A 14,122-nucleotide genomic window follows, 5' to 3' on the forward strand; every position below is an offset into this window, starting at 1 on the left:
ATAGGCCTTCTAGTTCCATGTCGTAGACACCAGCTTTACGACACACCCCGACTCCGAGACAAGACGGGCCGAAGGGCGACACTTTCCCATCACAAGGTAGGCCCACCCGCGCTCGGTTTGCTTTTGTTGCTGCACCGAAAAACTGGCTCCCCCAGCCATTGGGCCGAAATTCTTTGTCGTGACATCCTGACAGCGTGTGCTGTATGCCATAACTAGCCGCTGTATTTCGTTCATCTTGCACAAGGGCGACTTCCACTATAGTGCTCCCTTACCATAGGTTTTAAAGTCTGCGTCAGTTGTTTTGTGGTACAGCCTCTAGATTTTCCAACAATATCGCGCGAACGTCGATTGTCCCGTGGATCAGCGCTTTATCGCGGCGTGAAACACCAGGTCAGTGGGTCTACTCGCATGTGGCAGAAGGCACAGGCTAGCCTCGCTGACCTGCTGTTTCACGCCGCGATAAGGCGTTGATCTACCGGACAATCGACGTTAGCGTGACTTCCACAGCACTCAAACCGTGCACTTGCCGCGAGAAGAATGTGGCTTCGTCTTGCGTTTCATTCGCACCCGGTTTCGTGCGAAGGATAGGCCAAACGAAGCCACGAGCAGCCGCGCTTCGGAGAGCCGGCCCCTTCCCTTTGTGCGATTGTGGTAGCGCTGGTCGTCGAGACTTTGGTCAATAGGAGGGGCAGAGCCAGGGCGTGTACGAGACGCAGATAGAAGGCTTGACACGCCAACCAGAAGCCGCCAATAATCTCCTAGCGGTAGTAGCGAGGAACATTTTAATCAGTGCCAAAGAGTTAAATGGAGTAACTGCTTATGGCTGAAAATATAGTCCACGTGATGCTTCGATTATGATCATCCAAAAAGGTGTAAGAATCGAATGTGCTGCTTGAACTCTGTTTTGCTGGGACGGAGTCTGACCGCTCGGACGTGGCTCGGACGCCTGGCGTAGAGATCATGTCGACCATTCTCCTAAATATTGATTTTGTATGACCGTGATAGTATAACCACGTGCATCATGTTTTCATTCGCGAAGGGTTACTTCAACACACTTATTAATTTTGTTTCTCGCGACCACTGCCAGGGTATTATTTGCGGCTTCTGGCTGGCCACGTTTAAATCTGTGAAGACGCCCTGGGACACGCCTAGCCCGCTTTCGGCCAATGGCGCCTCCTCATTTGCTTCCAATACTTTCCAATGAATGGACAAACTCTTTCTATGTATAAGGATGGCTAGTTGGGCTAGTTTCTTTTGCATCATGGTGTAATACGCCAAAACAACACCAATGAAAAAGAAGGGGGAACTGGACAGGACGCGGTATATTACACCATGGTTTCTATGTATAGCTTTGCCCGCCCGGTCAGGAGGTCAATATCACGAAAACTTGATCACGGAAGTGACATCAGAACTCTGCAGTGCGCACGCACGTCCCTTGTTATCTGCTGGCTTGCTTGCTTCAAAGTGACGTGCTCCTGTCTCATCGAAACGGCGGTAGACGTCGCTTCGGCAGCCGTGATTCCACAATCTTCGCTCATCACTCTGGACAGCGGCTGAGCTCACGTGCTCTGCGGCACGGGCAGTTCAAGCAACTCTCGCGCGACTCGGCGAAGTGTTAAAAACAGTTGTGTGCAATTCCGCAACTAAGCCTCGGAGGTTGCGACGAGGAGGGTTGCACGTTTGCCTTTACCGGACTCTGAGCCACGGGCATTTGCTGCTTGTGCTTCAAGCATTGTCATGCGGCAGGAACCTGTGGACGTTTCTTCAACTGCTGCCATAGTTGGCCATAGGTGGCTTCTAAGGTGTGAAGCAGAACCTAGAACTTTAGAGACCGTTTCCTCAGAACTTTACTTTTTGCTTTCCGCTCAGCTCGTGGAGCTGATATCTTGGCTACCACTTTGAGCATTTTTGTTCCGTTTGTTTTATTATACTCTTTGAACTATGCTACAGCTCATGACATTCTTATTTTTTTAGATTATTTTATTTTTCAGTTTAGGAGGGGGTTCTTTGTCTGCATGCCCTTTGTTCCTGTCCAAACCAGGTGACAAAAATGAAAATTAAAAATAATTATGACAAAAATAAAAACAAAATTAAAGAATGTCATGTTTTGTAGGATACATTTGGAAATATTGTTGTACAACCACCCTTCTATTCTTTTAAATTTTGCAGGCTCTCCACAGACTGAAGCAGAAAAGTTTGATAAACCCCACCATGGGAGTTGGATTGAAAAAGACAAAGCTCCTATACTACTATATGTGATTTTCAAGGGGATGTTTGGACTGTTTGATATCAACAAAAGTTAGAAATACCTAAGTGCGATACTAAAACCAAGCTCGCATGTATTCATTCTTAAAACAAAAAAATCTATTTCCTTTTTTCCCCTGACCAGGCTTAGAAGTTTTCCCGGATTTGGTTTCCCCGAACTTGGCGTGTATGCCTGTGTAATGTTGGAAAGTTAGGTGTGTGTGTTTCTTTGTTGTCTTGTGATACTCCACTGGGAAGGCATGTCGCTGTCAGTGTGCATGAAACCATGAGCATAAAATGACTTACTTTGTCTTGTCTTGAACACAGACCCCTACTCCATTAAGCGGAACCTGACCTACTCCATCCCGAACGAGGATATGAACCTGTTCCTCAAGCGGGCAGTCCATATACTTCCACGAGCCACAGGTCACTGTGGCCATTGACCTCATCCGTGAGAACATGCGTGCGTGTCCCTGTTGGTGCGCGGACAACTCGGAGTTTGAGGCGGACTCTGATTCGGACCAGGAGGAGTCCCAGGTGAATTCATCTATCCTCTACCACTTTGGGATTGCCCGCGTTTTCCTCAAGGTTGAGACAAGCTCGGGAGCCGACACGCATACCTGCCAACTCTCCCGAATTGTCCGGGAGCCTTCCGCGACCTGAAAACTCCCAAGAAGTTGTCGCCGTAGTTATTGTTTAAATTTTTTATGACGCCCTCCTGCTATAATCGTCCGAGTTACTCGGGAGTAGGTTTAGGTTACTCCGGCAAGTTACCACGTGACAAATCAGTTAGTGCAGCAGCGTAAAAAGAGGGTAGACTTTTAAACGCCAAGGTAGGAAGTCTCTACTCTGGAGTAAGTTTGAGCGCATTTTGGAAAACGGCTTATATGATCGTAAAAGAGCACTGCGCTAGGCTCTTTTTTTTGCTAGGTTTAGTTTTGCTGAAACTGTGATCACCCGATGCAAAGGGTTAAAGGGCATTTCCGCTCAATTCCAAAAAAATTTAGGCTTCCATGTGAATCATATTTACAAAGCACTACTAAACAACTCTACGTCTTCGGATTCGCGAAATGTGGAATATTATTTGTGTAATCCTAATTTAAACATCAGCAGATACCAAAACCGAAACTTCGGTTGCGTCAGGCAACATTGGTCTCGGGTCGTCAGAGTCATGGCACGTCACGTCGAACCACGTGGTCTTGTGACATTCGGGAGGAAGCAAAAAACCGAGCGAGGTCTTTTTTTTTTTTTTATTGGAAGCAGGCAGGTCGCTCTGCATGCGTGGACAGTGATGGCCCGGGGGCGAGGGGGAAGGGGAGAAGACGAAAGAGGAGAAAAGGAGCGGAAAAACAGACCGATAAGCGCGCAGGGCAGCGCATCCCAGGCGCATCCGTGTTACGGTGATCACGTGAACGCCCGGTCAGCCAACACCGGGAGGAGAAACTCATGACGTCATCGTTCAATTTCGCTCTGAGAAGTAAAAACAAACAAAACGTGAGAATGGCGTATGCATGCCTCTGACGTAGTGGCTCAACGTTGGCCGCTCCATCTCCGTGGCATTGACTGCACTGGTGATTGCGCCACGCGCAGCACGCTAGAGTTGGCAGATTTCGGCGACTTAGCTCGCTTGAAGGTTTGCTGGCCAGTTTTTTCAATATATAAACGGAATCGGATCGTAATATTTGACATGGGGTCTTTCTATATGATACTGAAGAGGGCTACATAGTTTTCTAAATATCAAAAATGAAGCGGAGTTGCCCTTTAAGCCACCACATCGGTATCCAGTTGGCTTTGCCAGGTCGGCGAGTGAAGTGTGGAGCGCTGAACTACTCTTTGTGTTTCCCCGAGTTAAGTTGGAACAATCGATGGCGCTTTCAAAAGCCAATAAGTACTTGCAAGTATTTCTGAGATCATACAGGATTGAGCTTCCGTGCTTTGTCACTTCGCGGAAAGATGACAAGTATGGATTGTGCACTACTTGCTCCTGTGATGCGAGCATTTCGCGCGGCGGCAAGACCGACGTCAAGATGCACATCGCTTCACAAAAACATCAGAACAATGTTTGTACCGCAGGAGGTCAGGGCACCATCGGCATTTTTGTCAAAAACAACTGTGACGAAAGTGTGATCCGCGCAGAATGCCTCTTCACAGAATTTCTTGTCGAACTAAATAAGCAGGGTTGTAAGAGTTGCTCATAAAATGGGTAATTAAGTTGCTGCTGTTGTTGCCTTTTTGCGAGCACATGTAGTCAATTACTCAAACCTAATTCTAACTTAGCATTTAGTGACTGATTTTTAACGAAATATGTTAGGTAGCACTTCCATAAGTATGGTACTCAGTTGAGTTTATGAGTTCGCTACTTAGTTCACTGTCCGGTTGGTACTTGGTTGACTGTCAAGTTCGTACTTGTTTGAATATGTGAGGTTGGCGCTTAGCTAAGTTAGGGAGGGTACAAAGGAGGGAATCCGAATTTTTTGCTAAATTTCCCGCTAGATTTAGCAAAAATTTCCCCGCTAAATATAGCGGGTAAATATTCACACTAATTTTAGAGTGAAATTTACCAACACTTTCCCGCTAAATCTAGTTAGAAATTTAGCGAAAATTTTCTCACTAAATTTAGCGGGCAAATTTACCGCTAAATTTAGCAAAAACATTTTTCCGCTACCTTTCACATGACGTCACGCATGATGTCACGTGTGACGTCACGAGGCTAAAGGTTTCCCGCTAAATATAGTGGAGAAACTTTGCCGGTAAATTTAGCGGAAAAATTTCCCGCCACATTTAACTGAACATTTTTACCCTCGTGACATTACGCGTGACGTCATTTTGGGAAACGTCCTATTAGCCCCGAGAAGTTCGCGTGGCGCCCCCTTACGGCAAACCGGGGTGACGTCACGGCGAGGAGAGAATTTTTCCCCGACTCGCACCGCTCGCCCTGTAGAGGCTGTGACGACGCTAGCTGTCGGCGCGCTCATTTCTATTTTGTTTTTGCGTGTATTTCGTAAGAAGTGTACATTTTTATATGTGCCTTTATTGAGGTATGGCCTGTAGCTACAGGCGAAACTTCAACCAACATTTTAAGCATGGTTGACAGGGCAGGCAATGCATAAATCGCAGCTGGTATATGAAAATAAAGAAATATGGCCACCATTGCAGGAGCATCCCTACAGATTTACATCTCACAAAATAAATGCTGCTGATGGTCTGAATAAAAGATCGCTGAAGCAGAAAAGCTACATGCTGCTCGAGCAACATGCTAAATACAGTCTGGGCCATGGGGAGAGAATCACAAGCAAGACAGCCCAAGTGCAGGGGCAAAGTAAAAAAACAAGGAATATTTATTATATACCTAGATTTTTCGCATTTGACCTTTGCTGGATTCGGATAGTATTTCAAAGAACTACGTGGGTGGTATCTGTAAACTTGTTTATATCAACCCTCAAGTAAAGTATAACAAACGTAATTGAAGGTGTCTAGCTCGTTATTAGTCCCTTAAGCCCTAAAATTGAGATTTTACTTAAATCGAATTGTCCTGAAGCTAAAATATTAGAAAGCTTTTCTCATTTAAACTGTTACCCTTCACAGGTTCCACATTTTCTGCTACTAGTGCTGAATCTACTCAGACACAGAGCCTTTAAAATATTTGCGAACCAGCGCATGCAGAGTGGCAGCGCAAAGTCGGGGTCGCGAGCTAATTTGCCGACCACCCAAAGGCCCATGATATAAATGCCACTTCAAATGCCTTGAAAGCAGGATGTAATATCGTCCTAAATCATGAACATGCAAGAAACAGAATTCCAGCGTCTCAAACACTGGCGCCACTGCTTCACCGATCCCTCGCAAAATTGCCTTGTGTCGCGTGGACGGACGGGGAGGCTCATCTGCGGAATTGCCTCCGCCGATAGCTTTCGGGATTTGTAACCCAATTTTAAAAGTAAAAGGGACAAGCAGGCTTATAAAATGTACGGAAGCACGTCGATATCGGCCTAACTCAACGTCTTGTAGATTGGGTAAACGAAGTTCCGCTCCTCGAAAAGCTTGCGGCACACAACGCCACACCAGGAAACTGGCGCTGGGAAGTGAGCCGATGCGAGATCGCGGAGCGGAGTCCTTCCCCTGACGTCACAATACACCTCACCCAATCAGGGCGCGGCGACCGCAGCGACGCTTGTGTTCGCTCTCGGGGCTAATAATGAAATGCGCGGTTACGCTGACGGCGATGCTGCTCAACCCGGAAACGGGCGCTGAAGAGCTTTGCTCTAGAAAGGGGCGGAACTCCAAACTTTTTTGTCCCCTCCTTTTTAGAGCGCAGCTCTTAGGGGCCCGTTTCCAGCCTGAGTGGCGTCGGCGTCGCCGTCGGCGTAACCGGAGGGGGGTCACGTGACCCCCCCCCCCCCCCCGAGGTCACGCGACCCCCCGAGGTCACGCGACCCCCCGAGGTCACGCGACCTCCGAGGTCACGTGACCCCCCCGAGGTCACGTGACCCCCCCAAGGTCACGTGACCCCCCAAGGTCACGTGGCCCCCTTGAGGTCACGTGACCTCAAGGCAGGGTCGTAACCAGGGGGGGGGTTAAGGGGTTCTGACCCCCCCCCCCCCAAAATTTTTTTCTGGGTACGGCCCTGGTCGGTGCACTGCAGCCAGCCGATTTTAATCTCCACCTCTGCGCACGCGCACTGGCGCCGGTCGGCTACCGGGTACCAAACCGGGACCGGTTCTCCGGTTTGCTATAACTCTCCATTATATGCCACCGATGCACATGATTGATAGGCGAAAATAAGACAATAGACATTTTCTAAATGGCCGCCGTTGTCCCCGAAAACCCCCCCCCCCCCGAAATTTTTTTCTGGGTACGGCCCTGCCTCAAGGAGTCACCTATCCCTCAGTACGCTTCCATCTTCCTCCTCAAGAGCTGCGCTCTAATTGGCGTTACAGGGAATTGTAAACGGCTTTCATTTTTTTGTCCCCTGTTTACCTGCTTTAAGGGGGAACACTTGTCTTGGAGCTTTTTTTCTTATTCTATGACCGAACCCATTGAAAGTGCACAAGCTTGTTCAACTTTTTGTGCTGATTTCAGATATCTGGTCGTTTTCTGAGGCAGTAGAATTGTCCTCAAGATAATTAAAACTTGCCTGCCTTTGTTTGGAGGAATGATAGGAAAAAAACTGCTCAACGAAATGTCCTTTTTAACAGATGGCTAGATACTACGAAGTGTAAAGAATACAATGTTGGAAGTACTTTTAAGATAAACCATTAGTGATTTTACCACACATTGAAGTTCAGTGCTCAGTGCATGGCTAACAAGTAATAACACAAAAGATAAAATAGAAAATATTTTAGACTTTTATTAGAAAATCTGCTCTCAACATTGTACGCTTCATACATTTAGCTACAGATTTCAGGAAAGGTTATATTTCTATCTACTCTGGATGCTGAGACATCCCTCCTGCAAATTTTCAACAAGTCCAAAAATTGTGTGTTGTAAAAACAATGTTTTAGAGTCCACTTTAAAGCACATTCAGCCCGCATAGACATTATTAACTGATTTATAGCCCAAATATTCATCCACGAAATTAGAAGTCTGGTAAACTCAGAAGGACAACAGCCATCGCCATTTTCAAAAGAATGCGGGTTTAGGGTGTTCTTGGCTCCAGAGACCCATGTCCCCTTTTAGCTTGAAGTATGTTATGGCGAATTCGGGTGGTCAATCGTCGGCAAGTTATTTTGCCGGAAAACTGGCGATAGCGTTCGCGTGGTCAGTTTTCAGCCGGTGCGCATTATGCGGGTGGTGGTTCCTCGGCAAGCACCAGCAACTTTGCGGCGCTTTTTCCGCCCGAGCTCCAAACGGCCGGGCGACTAGGCGCCAGACTGTATCCGGTGTCGTCACTTCCGAAATGGGAGAGAAGGACAGTGAGAAAAAAAAATGAACGAACCAACGAAACTGACCTGAAGTAACTTCAGCAGTCACTACTCGAGTCAACCCAAGCCGTTGGGACATGAGTGACGGCAGCTACGGCGGCGACAGCCTCTTACTAGTGGTGTCGCGTGGGTAAGAGGCGAAGATAACTGCAACCGTCGACGTTTCGTGTTCGGGTGCTGAAAGTCACATGGTGTGCCGCCGGCGCGTTACTGGTTGCCGGTTTTGCCGGCTCGGTCTCGCCGGCGATTGACAACCCGAATTCGCCATTAGTTTGCTACTTTGCACGTGCAGACCCTGGACGACGAGGGCGGCTCGGAGTACGGGTTCAAGAGCCCATCCGCAAAACCCCACAGGCGGAAGGAGGCCTCCACAATCGCTGGAGCATCCCAGTTTTTCCGACCCGGCCCCCCGATGGCCCAGCAGAACATCGAAAAGTTGTCGAGGCTCTCGAAAGAGGACTTAGACTACCAATTCACCCCCGAGACCCTCTCAAACGGGCGGGTGAGGAAGGTTAAATGTTGGGGACGGATAAAGGAAAAGACCGTAAGTCATTCACGAACGATGGCCTCCCAGCCAGAGTTCCATTTCTTTTTTCTTTCTTTTTGATCGCAGTTTTTCAAGTTTTGCATACTTGACGCTACTTTCCAGGTTGCAAGCACGGCAACGCCGGCTTTCAAAGGAAGCATGCAACGATTTTTTTCTCACTTTGGCAGGCTAGTAGAGGCATGCGAATGGTTGGGTTTCGTGTTCAAATCGAACAGCGATCGACCGTATATTTCACGAGACATTCGAGGCTTGGAATGGTTAGACGCACTGAATAGCTGGACAAAATCTGAGTTTATTTGAAGACAAAGCATAGATCTTTCTGGAAGGGGTAGGACATGCTATTGACCTCGGCGAAGCCTGCAAATAAAGACTGTCCACTAAACTAACCCCTTCGATGGAAAGCAGTTTGTTCCTTATGGTCCTCCAGTGCTTCGCAGCTCTGTGTACTACTAACCTTATTTCTGATTTCTGCGACCATAATGCATAGGCCTTAGTTTATATATTTATGCATTTTTTCCTATTTAGTTTTTGCACATTGCACACATAAAGTATGGGTATTCAATAGTCCGGAAGACTTTCAGGCCACCGTTTGGCCCTCTCCGTTTCGAATTCGATTTAGTATGAAATGTCACTGTTCGCACGCCTCCACTAACTACCTAGTACTGATAGTAAACCATACAGGTTCCTAAGGCGTGCAACAAGTACCGGTTTTCGCACATTTTTTGCAGAAAAGGTTTTTGAGGACCGTAGTTATTTTTCTTTGACAGCAATTTTTTTGCAGGATCCCTTATGCATTTAGGTGTTAGTTGTTTAGTTTCTAGGCTTGGGGTCCGAAAGCTTGGAAAGTCCGAGTCCAGAGCCGATGGGAGCTTACTTTACTTCGTTACAGGTTTTGGTGCTCCATGCTTCGCACCACCAGCACATAGGAACTACAGACGCGAGGCGGGAGCGTCACGTTATTGAGGGTCTACTGTAGTTTGCTAGTTTCACCATTGACCGAGCGTCCCAATTTGTCCACATCGGCTTTTTTGGGTTCATGAAAAGTCCGATATTATGAAGCTCGTAAGGATTACAAGTTTTCTCAAGTGCGGACCGTGTTAAATGAATATTCCGTGCGTAATTTTAGGGAATATGCTGACGCCGAATTTTCAGGGAATGTACTGATGCTTAATCTTCAAGGAATGCGGTCATCCGGTGTCTTTAAGGAATGCCATAACGCTGTATTTTCAGAAAACATATCGACGCGGAATTTCCAGGAAACATACCGGCGCATAATCGCCAGAGAATATGCCAAAGCAAAATTTTGAGCGACCGTACCGATGCAGAATTTTCAGGGAACGTTCAAATGAACAACTTTCAGGGAATCTACCGACCACTTTCCTAGGTATTCTTGCTCGTCATTCTGGGGGAGAGCTGGGAGAATTTATGGAAATTAGGGATGCAGTCTCGCTACATATTATTTTCATTGTTGCAGGAGCCTCAGATGATCTGTTCCTTTTGTATAGAGAAAGGGCACCTGAAGGAGGTGAGTAACATTATCTCCTGAAAGCCCAGATCATTTTCCTATTATCTACATGAAAACACACAATCTCAGTCAGGGAATGACATCCATGATACGACGTGATGAATGTTAAATTTGTGCTCACGGAACGACACCTTGAACGGAAAATGCACCCGGTACCAGTCGTAAGATCACTTAAAGAAATAAGCACCGTACATGATAACGTTCTCGTTAGCCAGTAGCTTGCGTCGTTACATGAAACTAGCGTTTCCACGGAATCATCACATGTCTCGGGGTGTTAATGAAATCCCTCAAATTTTCTGTCCAAATAATGTGGCCACACTGCATGAACAATGGTCATATACTGAAAGGCTCAAGCATGCTTCTGCACGGTTTATTTATTTATTTATTCAAAGTAGCTCAATGTCCTGTTGGCATTATTTGAGGGGGGAGAATACAGTCTAATTAACATGAATAAAAAATGGCGGTGAGCCCGCCGACTTCATACAAAAAATAAGCAGCAGCGAGGCAGCATTACAGTGCACACCTGGAATCGCAAAAGAAACAGTGCCAGGAAAACTCGCAGCAAACAAAAAGGCGAAAAATCGTGGAAGAGGTTGAAGGCGTGCAGATGAAGAAAAAGAAGCTTGAGGCAGTTGTTGCCGATTTAATGGCCTCTGCAGATGAATATGCAGAAAAGGCTGAAGCAACTGCTGACATCAAGAAGCTGGTAAAATCAAACAGCCTAAGAAAGACCGCAAGAGCCAAGGCTGAGGAACTCAGCAGCGTTAAGACTCAACTAGCTAATAAACTAAAAGACCTGACGTGAGCTTTCGCCCTTTATGTAGTCGAATGAGACTATGTACAATCTCCAGAACTAACTTCACCTAGTCGAATGAAACTGTACGCGCAATAACTTCAAGTGAAGTCAGTTTTCTTTGTTCTGTGCAATAAAAATAATGTGTGCGATCTACTGTAGTGTTCTTTATTTTTTGAAAGGTCCTTGAAAAGTCCTTGAATTTTTTTCTTGAAAACCTGTACGAACCCTGCTGTCGATGCTCTTGCAGATTAATGGGAGGGGAGTCGTCGAGGCTGGCTAGCTGTTGGTGTTCCATTGCAGGGGCACTGCTCGGCTCTGCTGGCGCTGCAGTTTCTTTCACAGCAGTACTGGTGGATGGCTGCCCTGGCGGCTCTTTGAAGGCTTGGAAGAGAGCCACAGGCTGGCAGTTGTCTCCCAGAGACAAGAGCCCGAGCTGGTGGCAGTCATGGGCCAAGAGAAGAGAAGCGTTGGGGAAGGTCCCTCTGTATCGATGATGAACAAGGGCCTGATGCTTGCAGAAGGCACCCTGCCATCCACCTCCACATTCCCACATCAGCGTAGGGTTGGATTGCGTTTTTATGGTGCAAGGGCTGCTGAGGCCAAACAGCACCAAAGAAAAAACTATTTTATTGAGGGTAAGCAAGAAGAAAGAACTCTAGTGGTCAGGGTTAAAAATAAAGGAATGAGACATGAAACCGGATTATGTCACAAACAATAATGAGCATGAGTGAAAAGCTTTGGAAGCAGAGAGGCCGTCATGAAGAGAAAAAAGCCCGACAGCGCACAAGTTGATGCTGACAACTCGCATGACAAGCGCTTAAAGAAGCAGTTGGAGGAAAGGGTGATCTCGTGCCGTGCGTTGCTGAAGAGGGCGGAAGAGATTGTTGGCGCAGGACTGCAGTGCCAAAGCTTGGAAAAAGTAGAAGGTGGCCAAACTATGTTAGCTGAAGCCAATGCTACTTTGTCACACACTCTTTGCGAGCTGGACAAACTGAAAAAGAAATGCAAAAAGCATTGAGTCAATATTTTTTTTTCACCTGTGATATATAGCCTACAGTCAAAAGGCAAGAAGTATTAAGCAATATTTTAGTTTTCATCTGTGATATTTTGTTACATAGTTAAGCTTTAGCTGCAAGAATGTTCTGTCATAAATAAAATGGTTTTCTTATGGTGAGTTCTTTACTTTGTAAATTACTATATGAAATTCAGATGTTCGTGACACACACAGACCTATATATATATATGGGGGGTGAGGAAAGATTGACAAGGGCCGCCGTAATATATATATATATTAATAAAGACATGGCACAGAACTGCTCTATGTTCATGCTGCTCCAAAATGTTTAGTTTTCCTGATACCAAGGTGCTCCAAAACGAGCTTTTCCCTGCTCCAAAAGGGGAGTTTATGTGATACGAATTGCTCCAAAATTGGGTTTTTCTTGCTCCAAAAATTGCTCCAAAACCTAAAATGGCTGGGCCACCACTGCTTCTGTCTACCTCTGTTGCGTTCGTTTTTCGTTTGGGACGTTGGAACTTCGAAGTGTCCGCATTACGATGGACAAGTTCGCCCTGTACAGGTTTCCGGACGAGAGCCTTTCAGCTGATTCAGAGAAACTCATTCAAAACTTCGATCCAATAGTGAAGCACAATTCAAAAACGTGGCCCACTTACACCGGGCCAACCCAGAAGAACAATTGGGTAAAAGTGAACTGGCCGAACGAAGACAAGAACAAACGGGCTACAGGGACAACGAAGCTGCTGACAGCTCAGGTCGTGAAGTTCAGCCGTAAGTATGGATTTCAAGTTAACTTCGTAATGTAGATATTACAGCGAAGGGCTATGAACCCGTGCTAGCGCGTGCGCCGCGCACTGAAACGGGCATTTCTAGCGCGAGCGCTGTCAGCTAAAACTTTCTCCAAGCTGCAGCGGCCTTGTGCCTGTAGCCTTCGCTTCATTTTCGGCTTAAAGGAATACTGAACCAAACAATTTAGTGTCCATAATAAGTGGCGCACATTCTTTTCACGAGCCATGTGATCTCGCTTGCCGGGTCGTGCCGAGCATTTAGAAAGCGAAAAAGGCATAGAGTTTCGGTTGTATACTGTGCCTATAAGTTCCACGTGCTCCGCAGAAGTTTACATGCTCCTAAATGGCAGAGGGCCTTAACCAGATGGCCTCATCATGACTTGTGTACCACGTCAATTGCCAAATACATCATCGCCGTCTGCGACACAGTGTCGTTCTATGAAGTCGTCAAAATGGGAACTACCCGATCCCGATACTTAGGACAAAAATGAGTGTCGCGGGCTCTGAGCTGCGTATGTTGACATGTGGAAATTTCATGTTTGATGGCATTCGGAAGTTTGCGCATGTCCAAGAGGGCGTTGCTCACTTGTTTCTGAAGGGTGCAAATTACTAATAATTTTTTTTTAAAATTTGGTAAAGTGCCAATACAATTTTATCAGTGCCTTTACCCCACCATGCTTTTCTTTTCTTTTGATTTATTTAAAGGCTTTGTTTCCTTTTCGTCTAACGCGCTATTAGCTTAGAAGTATAGTGGAACCCCGATTATTGGACTTTCAGGGGACTGTGCAAAAGCGTCTTTTAGTCCGTGAGAATCCCAAAAACAATAATTACGACTTTGGGGCTCGGCCCCGCAGGACTAAAATACATGTAACTTCTATATTTATTTCTAAGCTAAATAGTCCGCTAAGCGAAAAGGGAACAAAGCCTTCAAGTGATTGAAATGAAATTTGCAGGGGAGATTTAACATAAGATGTAGGTGGATTGTGCAAACTTTTAGCTCTTTAGGACAATTTTAAGTACCTGCATAAGATGTGCCACTTTTCGTTAAGAAATCTATGATATGCAAATGAAGTTATTGAGCACCGTTTTGATTGCTTGAATGTAAAGTGGGGGATGTGGTACTTCAAGCTATCTAGTCTTTCAAACTCAAATGTAAATATTTCAGGAAGAGTTATTACTTAAGAAAATTAGATGCATATATGTCTATGTAAATTTTTGAAAAGATAATTTTTTCTCTATGAGGACTTCAACTTAAAATTAAGTAGATAACCTGAATCCCCAGGATATTT

At 46.0% G+C, this 14,122-nt stretch overlaps 1 protein-coding gene across 1 annotated transcript in view; it reads right to left on the reverse strand.

The window, feature by feature from the left end:
• LOC121834073 overlaps positions 1 to 13,115 on the reverse strand; it is a 29,435-nt gene extending 16,320 nt beyond the window's left edge. The window contains exon 1 of the mRNA XM_042287818.1: positions 11,256 to 13,115. Within this exon, the coding sequence (XP_042143752.1) occupies positions 11,256 to 11,583 (328 nt within the window). The 5' untranslated portion in view covers positions 11,584 to 13,115. The remainder of the gene's footprint in view (positions 1 to 11,255) is intronic.
• Positions 13,116 to 14,122: the final 1,007 nt, after the last annotated feature.

This window comes from Ixodes scapularis, unplaced genomic scaffold (assembly GCF_016920785.2).
Source record: "Ixodes scapularis isolate PalLabHiFi unplaced genomic scaffold, ASM1692078v2 ptg000460l_1___fragment_2___debris__unscaffolded, whole genome shotgun sequence".
NCBI lineage: Eukaryota > Metazoa > Arthropoda > Arachnida > Ixodida > Ixodidae > Ixodes > Ixodes scapularis.